At 33.6% G+C, this 24,154-nt stretch overlaps 4 protein-coding genes across 4 annotated transcripts; 1 reads left to right on the top strand and 3 right to left on the bottom strand.

The window, feature by feature from the left end:
- Positions 1 to 4,429: 4,429 nt before the first annotated feature.
- On the top strand, positions 4,430 to 6,623 carry LOAG_01048 (hypothetical protein; the record flags this gene model as incomplete). Its single annotated transcript, XM_020445629.1, has 4 exons — positions 4,430 to 4,540; positions 5,204 to 5,269; positions 5,976 to 6,127; positions 6,578 to 6,623. The coding sequence occupies 4 exons, from the start codon at positions 4,430 to 4,432 to the stop codon at positions 6,621 to 6,623; spliced, it is 375 nt and encodes a 124-aa protein (XP_020303928.1).
- Positions 6,624 to 7,013: 390 nt separating this feature from the next.
- On the bottom strand, positions 7,014 to 11,420 carry LOAG_01049 (hypothetical protein; the record flags this gene model as incomplete). The annotated part of the gene is made up of 10 exons (XM_003136589.2): positions 7,014 to 7,938; positions 8,072 to 8,286; positions 8,661 to 8,819; positions 9,170 to 9,339; positions 9,464 to 9,628; positions 9,883 to 9,975; positions 10,294 to 10,401; positions 10,583 to 10,690; positions 11,057 to 11,243; positions 11,335 to 11,420. 10 exons carry the CDS (start codon positions 11,418 to 11,420, stop codon positions 7,667 to 7,669), a joined length of 1,563 nt encoding a protein of 520 aa, XP_003136637.1. The 3' UTR covers positions 7,014 to 7,666.
- Positions 11,421 to 11,665: 245 nt separating this feature from the next.
- LOAG_01050 (GTP-binding protein GTR1) lies at positions 11,666 to 15,706 on the bottom strand. The gene is made up of 9 exons (XM_020445630.1): positions 15,490 to 15,706; positions 15,238 to 15,394; positions 14,808 to 14,913; positions 14,428 to 14,586; positions 13,953 to 14,075; positions 13,789 to 13,881; positions 13,408 to 13,529; positions 12,775 to 12,890; positions 11,666 to 12,449 (listed from the first exon to the last, which is right to left on the bottom strand). The coding sequence occupies exons 2-9, from the start codon at positions 15,375 to 15,377 to the stop codon at positions 12,382 to 12,384; spliced, it is 927 nt and encodes a 308-aa protein (XP_020303929.1). The 5' UTR covers positions 15,378 to 15,394; positions 15,490 to 15,706; the 3' UTR covers positions 11,666 to 12,381.
- Positions 15,707 to 16,233: 527 nt separating this feature from the next.
- On the bottom strand, positions 16,234 to 23,038 carry LOAG_01051 (hypothetical protein). The gene is made up of 16 exons (XM_020445631.1): positions 22,893 to 23,038; positions 22,348 to 22,437; positions 21,965 to 22,148; positions 21,360 to 21,494; positions 21,167 to 21,232; positions 20,683 to 20,921; positions 20,218 to 20,401; positions 19,590 to 19,862; positions 19,015 to 19,186; positions 18,699 to 18,871; positions 18,391 to 18,479; positions 18,002 to 18,059; positions 17,830 to 17,931; positions 17,528 to 17,720; positions 17,200 to 17,410; positions 16,234 to 16,788 (listed from the first exon to the last, which is right to left on the bottom strand). The coding sequence occupies exons 1-16, from the start codon at positions 23,033 to 23,035 to the stop codon at positions 16,758 to 16,760; spliced, it is 2,343 nt and encodes a 780-aa protein (XP_020303930.1). The 5' UTR covers positions 23,036 to 23,038; the 3' UTR covers positions 16,234 to 16,757.
- Positions 23,039 to 24,154: the final 1,116 nt, after the last annotated feature.

Here is a 24,154-nt window from a genome sequence, read left to right on the forward strand (position 1 = left end):
GGCAAGATTGGATCTTATTAGCAGATCAAGTTATCTATAGATTTAAATGTCTTAAATATTTCTTGAGGGGTCAATAATTCACTCAAAATTCAGATTATTTATATTTATCATTTCCAAATAAATCTACATTATCCAAGAATGATTCGCAATATCTTATCTTGGACCACAAAACCATATTTGGCTGGTTGGAATTAGATAGTTTAATTTATTTTCAGTTCAAGAGGTGAATAAATGGAACAAAATAGTTTGATGATAGGCCCATAAGTGGCGAATGCGACGAGGTTGGAAGACATGCGTGGGATGATATGTATGAGAGCCATAAAGAGCAATTAATGTTTTTTGAAGATGTTGTCTGCATCACATGATGACGAAGTTTCTACTTCTTAAATTTCATTTTGTTTTACCATACATTCCAATCAACTTTGTCTCAGAGTAAAAAAAGACAAAAATTTTGAAGCTTTATATAAATATTACTTTCTCAGATTTGCGTAGCCTATTTTGTGGTTTCATCCCATTAAACTGCCTTAACACTTTACTTTACAATTCCATTACCCTTACCCTACCATACCTGCCTTAAAATTTGTAAGATAAGGTACCTTCTATATACCTTACTATATAAAACCTTGTTTTACGCCAGAATTGAAATTTGAAAAACTAGACTTGTAAATTAAACCTAAGAAATTGCATACCATTTAAACAAAGCAAATCAGATAAAACCTCTATAATTTGTACCTACAAATTATAGAGGAAGAATTTAATTCTAAAATCAAACAAACTAATCTGTCTTATAACATCGTCCTACCATTTTTTGAAAAAGTGATAGCCGTTATAGGGGTTGATATCGCCAACAAGTATAAAAAATTGGGAGTAAAGTACTAATAATGGATGTTATCACCGATAAACCACTGAGATATTGTTAAATGGAGAAAAATTTTTTTATTTAAATTATTATTCCATCATTTCGTTATTGTGTATCCAAAGAGCGGTGCTTTTGTTTACAACAAGAAGTCCCGATTCCTAGGGAAATTTTAAATAAAAATGGATGAACTTGAATGACAATAAATGGTATAATCAAAAAGTCCTGCATTTAAATCATTTTCTTCCTTCAAAAAAGTAACTGATGAAATATCTTGAATCTCGAATCCTTCGAGTTCCTCCACTTCAAACGATAACTCCTGAAAGCACCTTTTTTTTAAAAAGAGTTTATATGATCTACAATCAAGAGTGTAAAAAAAGGCACTGATTTCGGTTTTTTTTTAAAGAACTCGCAACCTCCAAAATGTCTAGTTACTTTAAATGAATACCTTTTATTGCAAGTATATAATTTAACTTTGGAAATTTATTTTGAATCTTTGGCACGCTCAAAAGAAAAGAAAAATCTCAGACGAAAAGTAGCAGTCGTGCCGATATTTTTTGCACTTGCTGAATTCGTAACGACAATGATAGCATCAAATACTGCTTATCAACTTATCAACCAGCCAAAGACACTATTATTTTATCAACACACAATCCTTTCATCGCCATGCAGGAACTTTGCTAAAAAGTACAAAAGATAATCATATATATAATAATTATATATTATATATATATATATATATATATATAATTGTTATATATGTATATATATATATAAATACATAAAAATATATATATATATACATGTAAATTCCAGCAACTGAATGTGAAACCATCAAAAATCCGTCATTTTCAGGAAATGCATTTTGCAACAAACTGCATACACAAATATGCATGCAATGCTTGCATTACCCATCAGGTTCAATCTGTTTAGAAATGAAATGAAAATTATATTAATCATAAGATGTGGTGTCATCTCATGAAGGCACAAATCATTGAATCGAAATAATTGTTGCATTTAGTGGAAGCAATAGGAAAGAGAAAAAGGAATTCTTGTCGTTTGTGATTGTTTTTTTCTTCTTATTTGATTTATGAAAATTGAAATTTGCTACGAGGAAGAGATAATGATAGCATATGACAGCAATCAACGTTACAATGTAAGAAGAGAAGGAAGGCAAGGAAAGGAAGGAAGAAAGAAATTGATCAATACCAAGTGTCATCATTTGTAATTATGTGAAATGAATGTTACGGCATCTTAGAAGTAAAGGTCAAAGTTCAAGGCTATCTTGAACATTACTGAAACATTCCAAAGACCAGAAAACTTCTTCGTTCCTGTGGAATTAGCCAAATACATAACAAATGCAATGATACTCGAGTTTTAACTCATATTTTTTGCTATCATCGCTATTTTTTGATACATTTCCAGCATATTAGTGCTTAATGTTCTAGTTGAAACATATTATTACAGTACCTAACTTATTACAGATTCCATTTCTGAAAACATCATTTCAACCGAAAAGATATTTGTGATTCCTCTTTGCTTACTCATGGAAAAAGCTTCCGATGAGTAATAAAAAAATGGTGTATGCTATTTGATCCGTGATTACAAGTTAATTAAACAAAACGATCAAATGATCACAGGGATGATTGATCTCTTCTAACATAATCATGATGCATTACCGTTGAATGATCAGTCCGAACGATCGCAATTACTGTCTAATCCTAATTCAATTCTTGCTTTTTTTTCTGTAATACTAATCAATCATTTATTGATTTACTTCTTATAAAAATATTTCAACTGTTTTTTATCATTAAAATTTCAAATAGATGAAAATTAGAGAGAGCTGTATCTATTGAGTATGCGTTTCTGAAAACGACTTATAGAAGATACATGTATTTCTTGCCCTCTTTCAGATCAATTCTTTCTCTCATTTACCCATGAGTACACTATTTCTCATTGCTTCATTCAAAATTGAGCAATCGAAACAATTCCTTATGCAATTTTCACTTCTTAAATAACTACTGAAAAAAAAAAAAAACCCTAACCGTAGTAGTTTGGTTGCAATTTTATTGTAGCGCAATTTCATATTTTTCATATTAAATCTTTTAGTCATAGAGTCATTTGGAGTTGAAATTGAAGCGATAACGATATAAAATTCTTTATGCCATATATCGAAACTAACGTGATGTGGTTCTATTTTCTTTTTATACATATTTATTTTCTGGATGTTTGCTCACATTCAGAAGAACAAAGTGTAATTCTTTTACTACTGGAGAGTGTATTGAACAACAGTGATTCAAAAATGTCAATCATATTTGTTTTAGATCTAAGATCAAGGTACAAAAATCACTGATAAAATTATTTGGCCATTGCTATCCCTTTTATTTGTCATGCGAAAAAATTTCAATGATGATTTCATCGGTAATTTCGGCAGTAAAATCTTATTTTCATTGCAAACATGAATCCATTCCCTTATTATTGAAATTTCGCGATAGTTAGCATAGCGTGATGGACGGAAGGAAATTTGAATAAGGAGAATTATGAACTGGAATTACTATCGATGTGCACACTTCTTCCGATAGTGCTTTAGGTAAACTGGTACATCATCGTCGTCGTCGCCAGCGATATCATCAAATATTTTTAACCAAATGCAATCATTGAATTGAAATTAAATTTGGTATAGAAGCAAGTGGGATATGTTAACTGTTGTCCCATAAATTAATTGTACTGAACTATTTCATCTTTCTTCCCATTACAACATCCTGATCTTATCCTTTCAATGTCATTTTTTCTGTATAAATCCAAGGGAAGAAAAAAAGTGAAATAAAAATCGGTTCGATGGGTTCATCAAATTGTACCAATCTCTTCCTCGTACGATAATAATAATAACTTTCTGAACTTAGAAAAGATACACGAACTTGAATGAAATATGTGAAGCGAATATTACAATCTCTTATAAAGTCCAATTTTTCATTTCTATCAGTAGAATGTCGTTTCATTTCATGATTCATTTTCAATCTTAGTAAGACTTGCTGATAAACTTTGAATTGATTAGGACGGTGAGGAGAGTGTAAGCAAAGGTTGTTGATGATAATAATGTCAACATTGTTCCATACACATAATAATCGTTGCTCAGTAATAATTATTTCAGATGTGTTTGTAAGTGATGGGAAGACGAAACCATTCTCCTCAATTTCTCTGATTGTTATCATATTTTCAGCTTTGTTGGTAGTGATCTGTGAAGGTCAACAACAATCGTGGTTATATATCAACAGATATGACGAAGTGTAAATGTGGTATAGTTCTATTTTATCATTTACTCTTTCTTCTTTTTTTAAACTGTCTAAATTAATCTTTCAGTTCTACACTGAAATGCTACCACTGCTCATCCAGGATATACTAATGACTATTTCATTACAATTCCATCAGAATTTGGAGTGTTGGCAGAACTGTTCATAAGCAGCTGAGATGATAAGCAGCTAATAAGCGGAAAGCTTTAGTTAATTAGTGCTGTCTCGTTGAGCTGCTATTGCTAGTTTGCTTACCTTTTGTTCTATTAATTGATGAAATACCATGACAGCTGTTTTTTGTCAACTGCATCCTGCGTTAGTATTATGCACAAAATTGACCGAAACGGACTGTAAAGGGTCAAGATTTAATCCCTTCGTTCTATTAATTGATGAAGTACTACGACAGCTGTTTTTGTTAATTACATCCTGCGTTTGTATTATGCATAAAATTGGCCGAAGCAGACTGTAAAGGATCAAGGTTTAATCCCTCCCGTTTTATTTTGATGAAGGTGCTCTGCTTAAGCCTAATTAATCGAAAAAAGATGGTCTCCAATTGTCCTTTCACGCAGATGGTCATCAACCAGATCACTTTACTTCCTCTGACTTTTTGTGCTTTTTTCGGTCACGTCTTGGATTTTCAAGTCTTTGAAAGAAAAAAACCATGAAGGGATGTGTTTCATCTGCTTAATGTTCGCAAGAAATATGTGAGCAGTATCTGTAATTTCAAAAATCAAATTTCTGACCAAAAAATAGCATGGTAATATCAGACGAGATTGTTGCGCAATAAAAGCAAATGTTAAATGAACTGCTAAAGCATTTCTGATCTAAGGACCATACCATAATTGACTTGATAATAAATCGATACCATTTTATTTGGAGAACTACCTTATTTAAGCTCGGAGAGAATTTATTTCGTATTGAACATTTATTTGCACTATACTATTTTAGAATAGAAGTAGGGTTTTGTTTCGAAAATTCAAGCTTAAAGTTTACACTAAGCTGTATTCCACCCTCTACGGAACAAATTACTGCAATTCATTTCTGCCATCTTTTTCAGGATGTCAGGAAGGGAAAGAATGCAAATGTAAAGAATGTCCAGACAAATCAGCTGAGAAACCAAAATGTAAGTCGACCTTTTTCATGTTTCTTACTGTTACATTATAAATATCAAACCAATAAATTGACATCTTCTTGGGAATATTAAAAATTGCTGTAATTTCAAATTTTCAAATAATTTAAAAAGTTCTATACATTTCGAATTGATGAAGTTTGCAAATTGGCAGAGGAATAGACATTTACAAGCTTTTAAGTGTTCTGGTATAAACCAGTACATGAAAACATTTATCACGTACGGAAAATCTGAATGGCAGTTTCCGGATAGTTTAAAGGAATATAAAAGGTTTTTTTCATATCACAATTCATAATGCGAATACTCGTTTCTCTGAGAAGCTTTAGGCTAGCTAATCGATAGCAAATAGTAATCCCAGATTAGCTAGTTGATAGCAAATACACATGCTTATCGAACTCTTAGAATACGGCAAGAAAACTGTGGAATGGTTTTTGTTAATTATGCATGGGTAATTTTTCCCAGTCATTTTTGCATGCGAATGGTAATGCTGTCATTTTTTGCAAGCAGATGGTAATGCTGTTGACCTTTCGACCTTTTACGATCTAAATGATTTGCCTCCCTTCCTCCATGCATACAATACACATGCCAATCGAACTCTTATCTATACAGGGATTCAATGTACTCAATAAGTGAGAAAAATTTTATTTTTTATTCCATCGTTATACTTTCCCTGATTCCATTGTGCTTCCTACATCTTTAGGTGCGGGATCATGCCATGGTGCTGGTACCGGTACTCATCAGGAGAAGAGCCAAGATAATGCCGCGATGGGCAAGTGCTGCGCAGAAGGAAGCAACAAGCATTGCCATTCGGAGAAATGATGAACTGATCGACGAGTGGATGGATTTTATTTGGTAAATCTTTGGAATTCAAATCAGCCAATTTAATTAAAGTAGGAAAGTGAAGAAATGATTGGGAAACTGCCCAAATAATAAAAAAAAAAACAACTTATATATTAAAATATATTCACCAGCGTGATTGATCTTGATCGATTCCTTTAACCTTGAGTCATCACGAGGTAATCACTCCTACCGGAAAGAAATCCTTCTAACTCGTCAACTGATACATGGCTTTCGCGCTGCACAACACTACCTTCCCTTTGGTTTTCCAAATTCTCTGTCCCTTTATCAAATTGTATCTGATAAAATCCTCCGATCCTCCTCTGACCAAAGGTCATCGAATCGCGTTGGGAGGAAGCATCTATCCTTAGCTAAGTGCCAAGAGTTATAGTATTTATTGCATTTCGTTACTGCCATCATATCCGATACACAACGAATCGCAGCAGTCCTGCTGTACTATTTCAGGATTTCCTCACCGTCGAAACAATTCAGAGAAGATACATTTGAATGAAAAGAAGATTTTCAAATCTCTCAGTTATCGGTCTTCACAATTCAATTCAATTTTTTCAAGTTATTTTTGATAAACCCAATAGAAAGAGACATCCCTAGTAAATAACATTGATTTTTTATACCCAAGTAGATACCTGCCCCTTTTTATTTTAAATCATATCATCAGACTGAATATTCATATATTACCTTCTTCGAGAATAAATGAGTTCTGTTGAAAGCAGCTGCAATATTGTCATGATAGCAGAAGCTCGCGGTAGAATTGCTACCTTTATGAGGAAATCAGGTAGGCCTTTCAAGAAGTCACACTTTATCCGGGTTCTACTGAATAAACCTCCATTGGGATAGGTCCATCCATTACCCACATATGACATAATGGAAATATGTGGAACAAATTTTTGGTAACATCATATAGGTGAGACCACGGACCTTCTCAAATATGTATTCCCTTTCACTTAAACTGACATCAATATCACTCACTAACTCCGTATGATGATCATTTATTGATCCAGGAATTCTAATCATCTGTCTTATCTTAGATTTATTCTGTCAACCCATTTGATTCACATCGACAGTTAAAAACTTCTAGCCAGAAAAAAGTAAGCAAGTTCCTCAAATATTTCTTCAAACAAGAGAGATAAAACCATATAACAGAGCAATGACATTGAAACTAATCAACAAACAATAACAGTCGTTAAAAGGAAATCACTGGGATCTTAGTCGAAAAACGCAACATGAAAATATACAAACACAAACCATGGCCTAGTCTTTATAGTATAGTACTTAAGAAAGTGAATGCCAGACACCTAAAAGGTACGGAATACCGAGCATTTACGCACCCGAGAAGTTCAAAACTGATAAATGCAATATCTCTTATAGTCTTATATACTAAATATGATTTAATTTAATCACGCATTCGCTTTAATTCCTAATATAATGCTTTTAATGCCAACAATATGCGATAGCATTTATCGCCTATCACTCACTAACATAGAAATTTAACACGTGAACAGTAAGAGTTCATTGCCTAATAAACATTAATGATGTTCATGATTTCGTCGAATAAAATAGCTTGCAAAACATGAAAACATTCAAAGCTAAACTTGACAACATTCCCAGCACACAAATGATGTTAAACAATGTAAATTTTGGTGGATCAGGTGTGATACTTAATGATGCTATCGTTGACGGAGCAAATGATTTCACGTAGCGTGAGCCAGGAAGATGCATTCCATTATCTAAAAATATTCCTTCTCGCGTATCACGAATTCGCAAACGAGGTTCTGCCAATACTGGTTTTTTCATAGAATCGAAAGGACCTATAAAAATTATATGCTTATTGATGAAATTACGGAAAAATAATCTTAAGTACTTTTATTAGGACATTTACATTATAACGACTAAGAAAATGGAAAAGAAAATTTAAAAATAGAATTTCCTTCAAAGTATCACCTCGCCGTTGCTGCAAAATTGGTGTTCTGTAGCAAGAACTCAAATTATCACCAAGTGATAAGGAATTGAAGAGCTGTCCCAATTCTTTCGCAGGCGTTGATTCTTGAGATGAGATAGTTTTATCTCGCACACTTCCCGAAAACGATATACTTCTACCAGTATGAGCAGACAAGGTGCTACATTGCGATACCGGAGTACTTGCTATTGAAAATGCACTAAAAACACAACATATCTTGAACGTTTTAGATGACTTCGTATTTATTATAATTATATAAACGTATGCATAACTAAATGAGAGAATATAAATGCCCTTATTGGCAAGCATTAATTGGCAATGAAGGATAGTTGTTCATCTGACCTTCTATGTCTCATTTCACATCCAATTAGACTCGCGTATTAAAAACTTTTTTTATTTCCATAGCATCGAATGAATTATTATTCTACAAATGAAATATAACTAAATAGGGTAAAATCTTCACATGCCGGAGGTATCCATAATGTCTACAACTCAAGTAAATCTCACTGTAAATTTTACAGTAGCTTCAAGCTACTAGTTTCAAAATTTGGGCTAGCAAATATTAGCGGATACCTTTTTATGATACTGTTTGGCCGTTTCCGATGTAATAATTTTCGAGGAAAAAATGCAACAGCAAATGAAACTATACATAGTATAGACACGAAACTTAACTGCGAATGGAACGATTCCAGCTTTTCACCTTCATTACTTTTTAGGAATAATAATACACACCTGAAATCGTTATTTAATTCTTAAGATTGATATTTAAAATAGAGCGGTGTGAACCGTCATTTATATCTGAATCAACAACTGTTCACGAACTTACCTGAAATGTAACGTACCATGTACTTTGAATAGAAAAATGATGCACGTCGCCATGTTAAAACTCGACATTAATCGATAGTAAATGTATAATATAGAATTAATGAAGATTGGGATACAGTGACGCAAAACTGCATCACTATATCTGAATGTTCAAAGAAATTGCTCTGGAAAGCTATCGTAGAGGCAATAAATGTTTGGTAAATATCTAAAAAATGTCCCTAAACACCTGGCCAATCATTATAAAGCAGAATACTAACCAAATAAAAAATGAGACGATATCAGGCAAGGATCGTCGAGCATGCATTACAATCACTGAGGTAATATGTGAACTGAGGCCGAGGAGAATTATCTTCGTAATATGGAACATCAGAAATGGTATCCATGAAGACAGCACATAACAAGGTAACAACTGACTCAAGTCGAACAACTAAAAAGATTATTTGAAATATGCTGCTTGTAGATTTCAACGGTGTTGATAGTTGAACTCAAAAGAAAATATGATAATCATCTTGACAAGAGGACAACTCCAAGTATTAAAAGTTAGAACTCACATAAGCAGTAGTAGTATTATTCTGTAGCTGCAGTAAATAAACAACGAAAAGACAACAAGAAATAGAAAATGTGATCATATTTAAACAGTTTGCGACAGGTCCACAATTAAAAAGTGCTGCACGACGGCATCGGTGACTGCGACCACCTCGTGGTACTTCACTGATCTACGAATTAAATATTAAAATGACATGAAGAAAAGCTGCTTTATTCGACAGTTTTCTGTATGAAAGAATTAAAATTTTTGGTCTTACAACTTTATCTCATTCATAACCTTCGGGTCTCTAGCTTTAGTTACTTTAGCTTATGTTACAATGCTCAGCTCTTTGCTCAGTTTTCATTGCTCAGTTCTTTTCTGCAGAGCACAGCATACTTTCTTCAGTGTAAATTCCTTTTAAAACTGAAATTAAAATGAAAGCACCTCAGAGAAGTATTTTTGAGATGACGGTCGATGACGGGTAGAAGTAAGGTCCGAAACAGTGCGATTGATCTGTAGTTGATTTAAACCAAATTTCTGTAATAACAGCAGCTATCAATTTAAAGAATTCATTAATAAAGTAATTCAGAACGACAGCTAATTATATAAAAAATGTAACTCCTCTGTCTTTTTAAGGTCTTTAAAACCAGTAAAAAGTTCTCAGAGAATCACTTTAGCATTATGATATGCGGTAAAAGAAGTTACGGGACACTTTTTCCTTATCCTCCAAATATCTGAACTAGTTCATCAAAATTTGAAATTAAAAACAGTTATTAAGTTCGAAATTTCAAAATATCGCTTTTAGTCGTCTACAGAAAGGAATGTAAGCGAATTATACGGGATATATAAAGCGACCTTGTCGAGTTCCAATTTTCTTTGCACGAACTGCTCACAATCACTGCAAAGCGGATAACTCTTATGTAAACGTGTTTTATATACTTCGAACTCGCCATCGAAATTTGCCTTAAAATGTACAGCCAGGTCAAAACAAAAACAAGAAAAAAACAGAAAAGAAAAGAAATAAAACGATATATGGTCGCAAAGACAGCCGATTATATAGTAAGATCTTTCTCAGAGCCTTTGCACAATCCAGTCTCACTAAAAAAAGATTATGACTAATTATGCGATTAAACATAAGAAAAACCTCATTTCGAGGTTCAAATTTGTTGATTTGTGATTGAATACGTGCCTGCTGCGTGTTGCATCTTTGACATAAACCACTAGCAGTGATTGATTCGCGATTTCCATTTATCTTAATATTATCGATATCATTTTAACGATACAAATTTGGTTAATTAAACAGAGGTTTACTGAGTAGCAAAACAATGCCTATATTGACGAAAAATGTCTTCAACTAAATCAAACGCACGTTTTGCGATACTAAAACCAAAACTAATATTCATGATCCCAGTGTTTTAAAATTCTTTAAAAGGAAATATTAAACAAGGATAGCCCTTCAATTAAACATTGCCATAATTATATTTTGGAATGCAACAAGAATTGTTCGACATATGTGGCTACTTTACCAACAAAAATATTCAAGATACTATGGCAAACTCGTGATTTATTTATCACTGTCAACACTACATAAACTTCTCCAAGCTTCAATAAGAAAAACCTTTTTTTTAGGAATCGGATTTAGAAATTCGTATTTTTGCTCTGGAATGAATCGATCATAATCGCCATCTTCCTTGAAACCGTTATACTGCCCACACTTAGGACAAACAAATGCTTTTTGACTGCAATAAGAGACGCGAACATTCTCATTGCAAAACCAACAATTTACCATCGCTTTCCAAAATGGCCTACAATAAATCTTACTTTTCGATAGCAAACGGTTGCAAGAAAAGATGAATTGAATTTCCCAATATGGAAAATACTTCAACTACAACTTACCTAAAGATATGGTACAGGACATAAAAAATAAGAGCAATAAAAAGGATAAGAGAGCCAGCGCTCCACGATAATGCGTCCCCTACCATCCCTGAAAAGCGGTGTAAACCATCAGGAAGAACCAGTAACACCTCCTACTCGCACTGACTAGATCTGCAAAAAAACTCCATGAACTAAAATTTAAATTTATAGCAATAATGTTTTATATAAATCATGATATAAATATTTCTCCAATCTTCTGATAAACACTCATGTCTCGAAACTGATAATTTCGAAATCTCGCAAATCGTATTTACTGATTCGAACAGGTAATAACCATACAAAAAGAAATTCTCGAGGAAGAAGTCTTTTTTTAGTGCAACAGTTTAACTTTATTAAGTTCATTCTGGATACATAAGTAGGATGAAAAACTTAAAACTAATGATCATTCCTTAGCAGCTGTAAATTTTTTCAAGAAATAAATCTAAAGCGTACAAATAAAAGGTAAATACAAGTATGAAAGTTTTTAGTATCACTACATATCAAGTGAGATATACAGTTCACTTTGTAGCTCTGAAAGAACAATGAAACTATCGTTCGCTTGTATCAGTAAGAAGAAAAGAACAAATTATATTAACCGATGGAAAACATAAAGAATGAATGTAACTGGAAATATCTACGAAAAAAAAAGAGAGATCAAAAAAACTTCCGATGAAAAAGTTGTGGAAAAAGTAGAAGTTCAAGAAAATGCCTGGGCAAACAAGCCAATATGATCATATTTCAAGTCATCTGAATAAAGATACTGTCTCAGCGACACAAAACGAAAATTTATGGTTACAATTCATAGCAAGTTGGAAATAAAATAATGTTAATAGTGAAAAATATGACGTGAAGGATCAGAAAAACAACTGGTGATAGAAGATGGCAATAAAATGCGATATAAGTTGAGATGTCACTTCGAGGTGTAATAAGTCAATTCAGTCCATCACGACACAAAGTATTCAGTCCTGGCCAGAATGAAAAATAGATGAGGGTGCAGTATAATTGTGAGTATGCTGAAGAATTTGACCGCTACCGAGCTTCTAGTTTTTCAAAGTGTTTCCGGGCATTCCTTATATTCATCAACGTTGCAGCAGATGCTGAAAAATTTTAAAAATCAGAATAATTCATCCTAACTTAGCAAGATTATTAAAAAATATTCTCATATTAAACACAATTATAACTTAAATAATCAACTGTTACAAGTTTTATGCAAAAACCAGTATGCTGGTCTTATTTGTTTTAGCCATCTAGTGAATCACACAATCCTGAACTCTCGGATTCTAACCAGCTTACCAACGATGTAAAGTGCTATATCTCTCTTTCATTGTGTTTCAAGGAGGCAATGCTCCTTGTAAAGCTGAAATAATTTACTTCCATTCACCCAGAAAATTCAGTACACTTAATATAAAAGAAGTAACTTACAAACAGTTGCATCCGACAGAACTACCATGATGAATGTGTTGCAGGTAAAGCTATCAATAAATGCAGCAAATTTACTATTCCGGACACACATACATTCAAACTGAGAACCCAGCTTGCTACAACAATGAACTAATTATTCTTGAACTTCTCAAAAATCCCTCAAAATTAGATTTCTTCAAAACTGAGGGATTATGTTATACACAGCAGTCATTTTGGAACCCGACAAATTTCCGTTATATCCGAGCTTTCATTTTGGGACGAAGAGTCTACGATCATTCAGTTTCGAGTATTTCAAAGATAAAATCAATGAAGAATAAAAAAATTATAGGATAAAAGTGGAAAGAAAACTAGATTATGTCCATTAAGCTATTGATTCCTTAACACAAGTAAACTTAGAAAAGAAGAAACGATTAATAAGGTATTTCCTGCGTCAAAATAATCAACTTAGAAAATGTACCAGCTACTTTATAGTAATGTCAAGTAACGTAATCGAATGAAAATGTTGGTTGAAAGGAATAGTTAGATTTCTCTTTTATGAGTACCTCGCGACGGAAACTTTACTAAGTCCGTTTTACATAACGCTATAATCTCACATTCAACTTTTTTAGAAATAATGATGACTGAACAGAGAACCTGCATGACAGTTTGAACTGTTTGATGATGTTCGAAACTTTTTCAAAACGGTGAATATCGTCATGTTGGACGATTTGTGCCTGCGCTATCACAAGGAAAGTTGCCTTTTCGAATAATAATACCTGTCAAATGCAAAGAATACTGGCTAAAATATTTCAGAAAGTACAGAAGTTACGCCATCACCTTAAAAGGTCCTAAATTCCCAGAAGTTAAGGACATGAAAAACTGTTTAATTAAAAAGCAAACATCTAAAAAACTTATCAAGTTCATATGGCTGCTATCTTATACATATATGTTATTTTACATCGTCATACAAGAATTCTAACAATTTTCTATTCGTGAATGAAATATTGCACATGGAATGGAAATTACAGAACTAACTTCATCAGCATCCAGGATTACAGCAAACTGTTTCAGTCTGGCTTCCATTGATGCAACATTTGGTACTAAATGACAAACGATCGCCGACCAAGCCTGAATCATAAGGGCTCAATTTTGAAAATTACAGAAGTTAGATGTCGAAAAAAACTAGCATGAAAATATGCCTTGTAAAGCGTTTCATCCCAAATTGATGATCGATAACACTGCCTCACGACGTTATCATGACCAAATTTTTCAGCAGCAAGCTTCGATCTGCACATTATATCTCGCTCTTTCTCTGCAAATACCTAAAATAAATTATATAAGATAACTTATCTGTTTATGAAACAAAGGAAAAAGTCCAAGAACATTTAGAGTTCAATGATATGCTCCTGCTTAAAAAAATGTAAGCTTACATCCAACACAACGTGTCAAACTCTTTGGGCTATTTTCTCTAATTTTTACAAATGTTATTAGTATTGCGTACGTGTATCAATTCCGTGTAATAAATAAGGACAATTATCTTCTACTATAAAAGCTTTCAAAAGAGCCACAAATCTTCTGCAGCATAGTCCGAAGATTCTTCCACAAATACTTCAAAACTTGCCAAAATCAGCTGAGTTTTGAATTTGTTTTATTGATAAACAAATAGTTGCCAACCTGATCCCTGTGTTCTTCAGAAACCAAGTCCATTTTATGTATTAAGCAGAATACTTTAGCATTTGGTGAGTTTTGAATCAGTGCTTCCAGACATGACTGGTAATATCGATAATCCTTTTCCAGTTCACGACTTTCTACATCGAATACATATATCAATACCTAAATATAGAAAGAAATAAAAGATGGGAAAGACCATCTTAGCGGCAAAGAAGGTTAAGCAGAGTGGAGTATGAACAAGTTGAATACAGATGTAACAAAAGCTAAGCCTTTACCGAATATCTCACTACTTAATTTGAGTCGTCATCGCTAAAGCAATTTCATTAATTTTAAAAATTTAGATGTTGGATATGCAATAGTAAATAATAAAAAAGAGTATATGCCTGAACATTTTTGAAGATTTGGTCTTTTTGTGAAGCTAAGTAATTCTCCATAAACGCTTCTTGACCACCACAATCCCAAAGATGCAATACCAGATTACCCAGAAACCTGTAGTTCGCAACACTATGGAACACATACATTATAAGTAGAAATATATACAGATATTTAAGCTCGCTTATTCTTGAAGGCTGCAGCTACAACAAAAAACTGAAAAGCAAATGCATGTGTTGTCATTTAATCAAGTTGACAACTTTATTGATTTCAATTATGGACAACAAAACAGCTAAGCTTGGAAAATGGTTTATAGACAGAAATAAGTCATTGACAGAATGCAAAGTACACTGCTCCTGATTGCTGCAATATGTCTATAACCACAATGAAATACCAAATTTTAGATTTTCTTACAACTTCAAGGGAAGCGAAACAACTAACCGAATATGAGCATGTTCTACCTCCATCGTTGGTCCAAGACGATTCGTATCACGAGCAATATAATTGGCAAATATGATGGAACGCATTGAAGTTTTCCCAGAACCGCTTTTCCCCATCAGTAGAACTTTTCGTTTTGACATTCTCTTTACAGCCCTTTCTAAAAGCATTAAACAAAAATTAACGCCAATACATCTACAAAGAAACAATTCAGCTGAATTTCCGCTCTCCTCTCTAATATCTTATTAGTCCTACCTAGACTGTATTGTTCTGAACCTGATCCGTACTCTTCAGCTTTGCTCTTCAACAATTAGCACACACTTATTCTTCCATTTGTTTCATGATCTGTTTGCTCAAAATTTATTCTTTAGCTGATCTGCCGATGGAAATCTCGTCGTTAAGCGTCAGTGAAACCTGGAATCTTACCATCGTCCGCTATCATATCCATCTAATCTGATGAATATAATCTGAATAAACACTTCAAATCTCACAATGATGATGAAAACCGTAATCGACCTTCATGTATATTTACAGATTTAAATTTAGCACGCAAATGATGAAAAAAAAAACAGAAAACGGAAGACAACCGTCACAACCGCTAGTTCCCTCATCATATAGCAAAACATTTTTTTGACTCAACAAATGGGAGTTCAAAAAACAGAACGGGAAACTTTTAACAGTGAACTCTATGAAAAGATAAGAGATAAACGCACCACACCGTCATGACATTTCAAATTCTAGGCAAGAGGCAATCATTTATTTTTTTTCCGCTTTAAATATGGACAAGAAACGCGCAATGTGCATTTTTGCATGCGTGGTTGATTGTGTCGTGCAAATTTATTGTTCATCAACTTCAAGCTACTACTGTGAAAAATTGTTCATCATTCAGAAATGGTAAAAAACTGTCAGTTCTCATACATTATGATCAAATACAGTAACAACAAATTTCTACTTCTAAAACATTCCTAAATTTTTCACTTCCTCCTAAACTTCTCCAAATCAGCCATATCCCTGTCATGAGTAGAAAACATTAGAAAACCAAAAAGACTGAAGATACAATGGACGTGCAAATAGCTCCTAGTATTTATAAAAAAATTGTATTCAGGAATACAAAGGATTTTAACTCCAAAATTCATCTCATCGCACCGTAGTTTATTACTGATTGTAACAGAGTACACAAAAATTTTTCCAGATTTTTTTCTAGAGGCTGTAAAAATTCTGACGGTCCTATTTTTCTAAAGCCTAATCAACATAAATTAAAGTTGTTCATATTATTTGCAATTTCAAAATCCAGTACATTTAAAAGTTATGCTTGGAGAAAATTTTGTAAAGAATGGAAAGGCTATGAAATGGTTGATCCGAGTCAAACCAAAATCATAAAGAATACACTAACATAAAACACATTTTCCAAATATTCCATTATACAAGAACGTTGCGATATAATCCCAATTTAAACATTCACCAATAAGACAAAATCTATAACAGATAACTGTCCGTGATTCAAGATGAAATGATGCACTTCTTCAGCATTCTGAACTCTTAGAATCGGACTCCCTGAAAAATACTTGAATTTGCTCCCTTGAAAGAAACAACATCACAAAAAGATACATGTACAGGAACAGTCACATTTCAATGTCAATTAAAAAATGAACAATTGTAGCCGGTAGATTCAGGTTAACTTTGTAACAAAGTAGGATAGAGAAAAAATCACTTCTCCCGGATTTTGCTAAGCCTAAAACACAAGTCTTAACCAAAAAAAAAACTAGATCTTACGTATAATATAGGATTCATGAGTCCTGCACAACATTTTCAGATTATAATGAATGATGAGACTAAATAAAATTGACTTCTTACTCAATGAGAACAATCTAACCTTTTAGAGAGTACCTTTTAGGAAGTAAAACATAAAAAGTAATCAACTTACAAAGTTAATTACAAAATGCCCGAAAATTAAAGTTATCCTACTTCATGTTTCCCGCCATAATAACGGACGCGATACCACCGCTAAGTGCTGCTGCCGTAGGACTGAGAATTATGTCTTCGCCAGTCTCATTCCATGCATCATCCTCAGACTGAGACTGTGGTGGAGGCCAGTCGTCCGGCTTCATGGATGTGAAGTCGGCCCAGTTACCGGAATCCATGGAGGACATTGACGAAGCCTGCGGCCATTTATCTTCTGAAACATTACAATCACTTTTGAATGAATGAATAGTGATTATCCTTCATCAAAACTTTGCTAATATAATGCATCCTATAAGAAATTAAATTTACGTAATTCATAAAAAAAAATCACCTATGACACATTTTGATATTTTCTTTTCTTCCTTCGCTACATTTGTTTTTGCTGGATCTTTTTCACTTTCCATAGGAACATCGTTGGGACCAACTTCACTAGAATTCAGCATGGGAGCAGTGCCGTTCCAAAATACGGAAAACTTCGATCTTGAATCGTTTCCACTATCGCTAGTTGCCCTGCTATCTACTTCCTACACAAAATTAATTACTAAATAGGCAAGATTACTGACTTTTTGTCTTGGAAAATCTATTTCGTTTTCTCTTCTCTTGACTTGGAATTTCAGTGAATCGTTAAGATACCTTGGGCTTCCTTGAACTTGGCCATCCATCACCTGAATCCTTACTTGTAATACTTGTATCGATTCTCAATGCACACATTGCATCAAACATATCTTCACCTCCCTAAACAACATTTATTATTATAAACATTCACATCAGAAAGATACATAAATTGAACATAAAAGGAACTCACAATGTTAGCAAAATCTTTTGCAATACCGCAATCCGACGTGATGTCAGTAATCTCGTAACTAAAATTAATGTAAATTTATTTATTTCTTCCCAAACAAATAAAATATTTAAGGAATGAAGCTTTTTGCTCAAAAATTTCTTTCCATGAAAAACAGCCACACCACAATCACTGGTCAAATTGACGCAAGAGCCTTATAGGATTGTAAAAAAATTTATACACTGGATTTATGATATTGCTTGCAAATTTACAGCACTTATTCAACTACAGTGTTTGATGACATTATGGTATCAGCAAGATTATTACCTCAATTAAGTGGTACGACAAAACTTTATAACTCCAATACTCTGTGCTAAAATATTTGTTATTGATATAAAAATAAATTTGCATACTCATTGTTATGAGAAGAGCATGGGAATGATATTGTCACATCCTCTGCCAGAGACCGGGGTATTAAATAACGTTCATACTCATCCATTAACTGTAATATGGAAATCAGTTTAAACAAAATTTTCGTAAGCCTTTTCCCTAATTTCGAAGTAATTTTAAAGTATTCAGAGCCATTTTACAACTAGCCAAAAATCTTAAAGGATGATTGAGAAAATGTTGTATTCGAAAGAAACTTTTATTATCCAGGAACAAAGAATTTTCAAATTTGGTAGAATAAGCAAGAAAAATACGTAGGACCAAATGATAATACCTCTGCAGCACTACTGACCATAGGTTCGGGAACATCACACGCATCAATCTTCGCCGTATCAACAACATTACTAGCCGGTGGGAGAGTGATGCCTGTGTCATCACCACGATTTTTCTCCTCGTATTCTTTTATTTCCTTTGAGAAAGCTTCCCAACAGGCAGCTTGGTCAGATGCTAGAAACGTAGCAGCATACGCGATGTTTATCATCAGCTTTGTATCTATGCTCATTAGTAGTATATTCCGTTTTCTTATGGAGCAAAACAAGAAAACAAATACTATCAGAATATGTACATGCATTCAAGAAATTGTGTCTGACCTTGAATGAACTGAGTGATGCATTCAGCATTGCATGAGGATTCGGAAGCACATTTAATTAGTAATGCGAGATTCATATAAAAACCATGCAACATTCTTTTTGAAGATCCGTGAAGAAAGTCAGTTTGTGATGTTTCACAACCTGCCAATATGTGCCCCAATATATCCACATCCTAAAAAAATTAGTTTGTTTTTCTTTTAAAGAGGATTTTAAAAAAACTTACAAAATAGTGGAGCTATTTCACAGTGGTCCAATCAATTTGCATCCATTTTTCTTTTCAAATTTAATTACAAAGTCCATATCACCATCGCAATTAATCTTCATTATAAATAAAAAACATCGACTTTCACTATTCTCTAGTGCATACTAGAGTTCAACTACTAGGTCTCATTTTCTATTTTACTATTCCGTAGTGAACAATAGAGAATAGTGAAATAGAAAACAAGAGTGGTTGAACTGATTATTTTTCCGAAAGATCAAATATTTAATATAATTCACCTAATTAGAAGCCATAACTATACGATGTACAACGTGTCTATAATGTACACAAAGAATAAAAGTCCTTAAGGATTTACCTTGAATAAATACTGTATAAGCGGCGAGGGAGAAGGAGAAAGTGTATAAAGAATATAAGCAATGGCTCGATGTAAAAGATTTTGAAAGAGTATAAGTTGAGGACGAGTGTTGATATAAGTGAGGAAAAGTTTGAATGGGCTCATTGAGAGAGATGAAAATGATGCCAAAACAGCCTGATGTGTTGCCATATGATTTGTATCCAGTACTAGCACTAACAACCGCATCAATGGACACCACGCATCGCTGCACACCTCTATATCACCATCTCCTATCTGTGAGCAAATATCCTTGTCAATAAGTTTAATAAAGGGAATTAATTTCTCAAAGCAGTAAAAAAATAGTTTTATTCAATTAGAATTTAGAATGCATATAAACCATAAGGTCAATGTAAAGTCAACAGAAGATATCCAGCACGCAAAGCTTTCCCCGCGTTTCAAAGTACGCAACTATTTTTAAGGCCAAAAAAAATTTTTCTTTTATTGAACTACAAGAGAAATAGGAATGGATAAGAATAGTAATACAAAAATAATAGAAAAATCTCTTTGAAGTAAGCACTTATGAAAAAATCCAAAGAAAAAAAAACTTTCTCATTGATTGTCTACATGTTAATGTTTATCTGTGCAATACCTTGAGAGAATCAATTACTGCATTGACAATCCGATCAGCTGAAGCGGCAACGATTGTCTCTACTACATGACCTGCATCAGGCTGCCACACAGTTGTACCGTTTAATTCATTTTCCGCGACTGGCACACCACCGTACCATTGCGTCTGAATACCACGATCCTCCATTCCCAATTGATGACTGGGACTGAAAATTACCAGCTGGAATATAAGTTATTATGCTGACCGACATAGAATATAATGACCTTCTGGAAAAGCATGCTATACAGCTTTTAAATGGCAATATTAAACTGCAAATCCCTCTGTTTTATTACGGTAAAGTTCTTGTCCCTTTGTAAAAGTCTTCTGCATGTCCTAAAAATTCAACAGAAACAAAGCACCGTAGTGTGTTGGATGCTCTTAGCAACTGAACTTAGAAAGAACATTTTCTGTTTCAACATCTCGCTGGCCCAAAGAAAAAATGCAAACCAGTTAGGGATAAAATTAGTTTCCAAAAGAGTAATCAAAATAGCGGCAGCATTGACAATAACAGAATCGCGACGCTGCTCCAAATTGTCAGGTAACATACGACTCATTAAATGTCGCACATTCCGTTCCGACTGTAAACTCTCCAGTAAAGAATCATTCCGCTTGCATTCTGCGGTGTACTGTATATCACGTAACATACGTACCAATTCGCTCCATAAATGACCAATGTTGTCATGAACCTAAAATGATAACCAAACATGGAAGCCTTTTAAGTACATTATAGAGTTTAATAATTTCTTACGGCTAGCTACAACATTAATTCGAGAAATGACAACCGATTAACGAACACCGTACACCGCAGTTATAGCTATTATCAGGCTCGAATATACTTTTTTTCATGTGATCATCATTAAAGTTTGCTTCCAGCACTGATAGTTTGAAAAATTTTACATAATTCTAACTCAGATACAATAATAAAACATACAACAGGTGGTTGTTCTGGAACAAGAAGATCACAAAGACTTTCTACCAATCGACTTTCCGCACACCACTGAAATATAACAGTTTTATCTCACGTTCAAGAAGAAATATGCATTGTTGATGTCGGCTTGATTCTACGAAAACACTAACTCATTAAAATAAAGGTCATGATCAAAAAATGATCAATTCACCGAGACCTGTTTGATATGATCGTGCTGTTCAATATTTGATAGGCCACTAACAATGCGGTATAACAGTTCCATTACAGCCGAATGTTTCATGTTCTTCATACAATGAATCAAAAACTGACTTTCTTTCATGCGAGGAAATACCTAAAATTCATTTACGAACCTTTATCTAGCACCGTTTTTCCGCTAAAATACATAGATAAAATAAACGCAATAAATAAAAAAACAAGTTCTACTTATTAATTAAAACGCATAAGTCACTAATCACCAAAGCGTTCTTTAAATCTCGAAAAATAGAAAATCATATATTAATAATTAATAAAATCCGTTCTCAAATAAAGATGTAAATGAATTTCCTAGATCTTTTCAAAAATCGACTCACAGTACTGCCACCTAATCCACCCGTTAGCTAAGTTGTCCATGCTTTCCAATGTCTAATTCCTATTATAAAAATACAAAAAAACATCTTAAAGGATTCTTAAAACCTAATCAACGCGAAAGACTTTCGATTATCGTCGCCTCCCGAAAGATAGTTTGCCGTACATAGAACTAATCTTTACTATAGTAAAATGATATTTGGAAGATGGGAACAAAAAAAAGAAGCAAATAAATACCTGATCAGGGAATCTACCAATAATTTGTGAGAATATTTTCATATAAAAATTGACGATAACATGGTTCAACTTCCTGCTGTCCAGGAAATCAAAAAGTAAACTGCATGCCTCTTCATTATTTATAACTGCCCTACTAAGCTCTTCATTATTTATCGATAAGATCTCAGCGCATAGGTGGGCTTTTCTGTAAGTAGAAATTACAAGCTTCAGATATGAGAGTCCTTCCAAAATGCAGCTATTATCAAATCGCTAAATGATCGATTAACTCATTCTCTCCCTTTCCTTTAACTCTTTAATAACGTATCTTTTATGTAAGCCTTTAGAAGTTTAGCGACGTGAGGGAAAATAAGGACAAAAAAAAAGAAAAAAAGAAAAAAAAATACTTGTACTGTTCTTTCAGTGGTAATGTTTCATCGATTTCTGGCTCTAATGCACCTTTGATCATTTGAGCCACTACTTCTTGTCTCGTTAAACTGCAAGTAAAGGGCCTGTACCGCAAAGTCCATAAAAATGGAAGGCTTTTCTTAGGATTCGTTTTGGATAGTGCCAACAATAACAAAGAGATGTAACAGAACAGATGATACCTAAACCTAGAAATCATCTAAAAGACGAATATTGTTTGTACTACTGTCATCAAGCCATTATACGATTATGAATATGAAAGACTCCGTAGAGGGCCTTAAAGTTCGTGCTTTTAAATATTCCTGGTATCTGAAAATATCGAATCACAACAGCTTATGCCATAAATATATTAAACTGTTCAATTTGATGAATAAAATCATGCATTCATCCACCAAGTTATCAGCACAAAACAAGCGATGTCGAATGGCCAGGAATTCCATTATTGGAAAATAAGTAGTGTTGGAGATCCCCAAGTAATAGCAACCAAATAATGCAGATGATCCTAAAAGTGTGCATACAAACGTACAACTTGATGAGTTGAAGATTGCCATTGCGAATTTCCTGTATCGTATAATCATCTTCCAACACATCTGCTAATGTTGCAGTATCATTCTTCAATAATTCATCTAGTTTGCTCCCAGAAGCTGCTAGATCGCTTGACCAGAACATATCCTGAAACATTGTTTGGCACTCCCTAATCTGGAATGCACCAATTAACTACACTCCCAATAATGTACCACTACTAAAATGATGAGCATAACTCTGACATTTGTGGTTCTTTTAATCTTCACAATGGCAAGTAATTCATCTAGTTTATTAACAGAAAGTGACAGATCGCTCGATCACAACAGAGGTCAACTTAGTTATCAAGTTTATTCAGGTGTTGACCGATGCTTAAACTCAATTAATAGAGTTATTCAAGTTTTTACAACTTTACCAGCTTGATCTGTTTGCAAATGAATCTAAGCCTTATTTTTTTGCCTAGGTGGCCTACTTATACCATTTACATAGAATGCCAACCTCAAATCTTTTTTTTGTTAGGTGGTTTGGTACATTCTAAGGAAAGTGTAGCTAGAGCGTGCCACATGGTTACGCTCTTTTCAGCATTTGTAGCATTATATCCTCAAATGAATCTCGTACATCTTTTCCACATAAATGCTGTCTACTTTATCCCTTTCACGGATTAAACTACTATGTCTCTGGACTCCCAATCACAAATTGAAAGATTATGAAGGAAAACTCTTGTTTCTACCAACTTCCTTTACTCTTGAACACAGCGCTATTTCGCTCATTATATTTTTTTCAGTTTCTTCCATCTTCACTGCCTTAATTCGTAACACTTCAATAAACTTATTTCTAAAATTAATTCCTTGACCTCCTTCGAAAACTTTATGTTCCCCAAAAAAAACCAATTAAAATTCGAGTCACTCCTTCTGATACCAATAATTCAATTCATTCGAGATCAACGATTCTTCGTTAACGTAACTAGCCTTTCGTATGCTAATGTCACTAATAACTAAACGACTTCGGAGTCCAACGAGTTTTACTGATTCACATAAAGGAAGCTGACCGCCTCCCACAACAACTGAAAAAAGCAGTTTTTGAAAATGGTTTTATTCTATTGCAAAAATAGCAAAGGAACAGTTATAGGATTACGGAGGGATGAAGAGGACGAAGGCATAGGCAGGAATGGATGGGATAAATTGAAATCTCACGAATGATTCCAGAATTGATAACAGTGCAGATCTTACTTCTAAAAAAGTATCCGGGGATTTCTTATTCTTAATG

Source organism: Loa loa, assembly GCF_000183805.2.
Source record: "Loa loa unplaced genomic scaffold supercont3.103, whole genome shotgun sequence".
Taxonomy (NCBI): Eukaryota; Metazoa; Nematoda; class Chromadorea; order Rhabditida; family Onchocercidae; genus Loa; species Loa loa.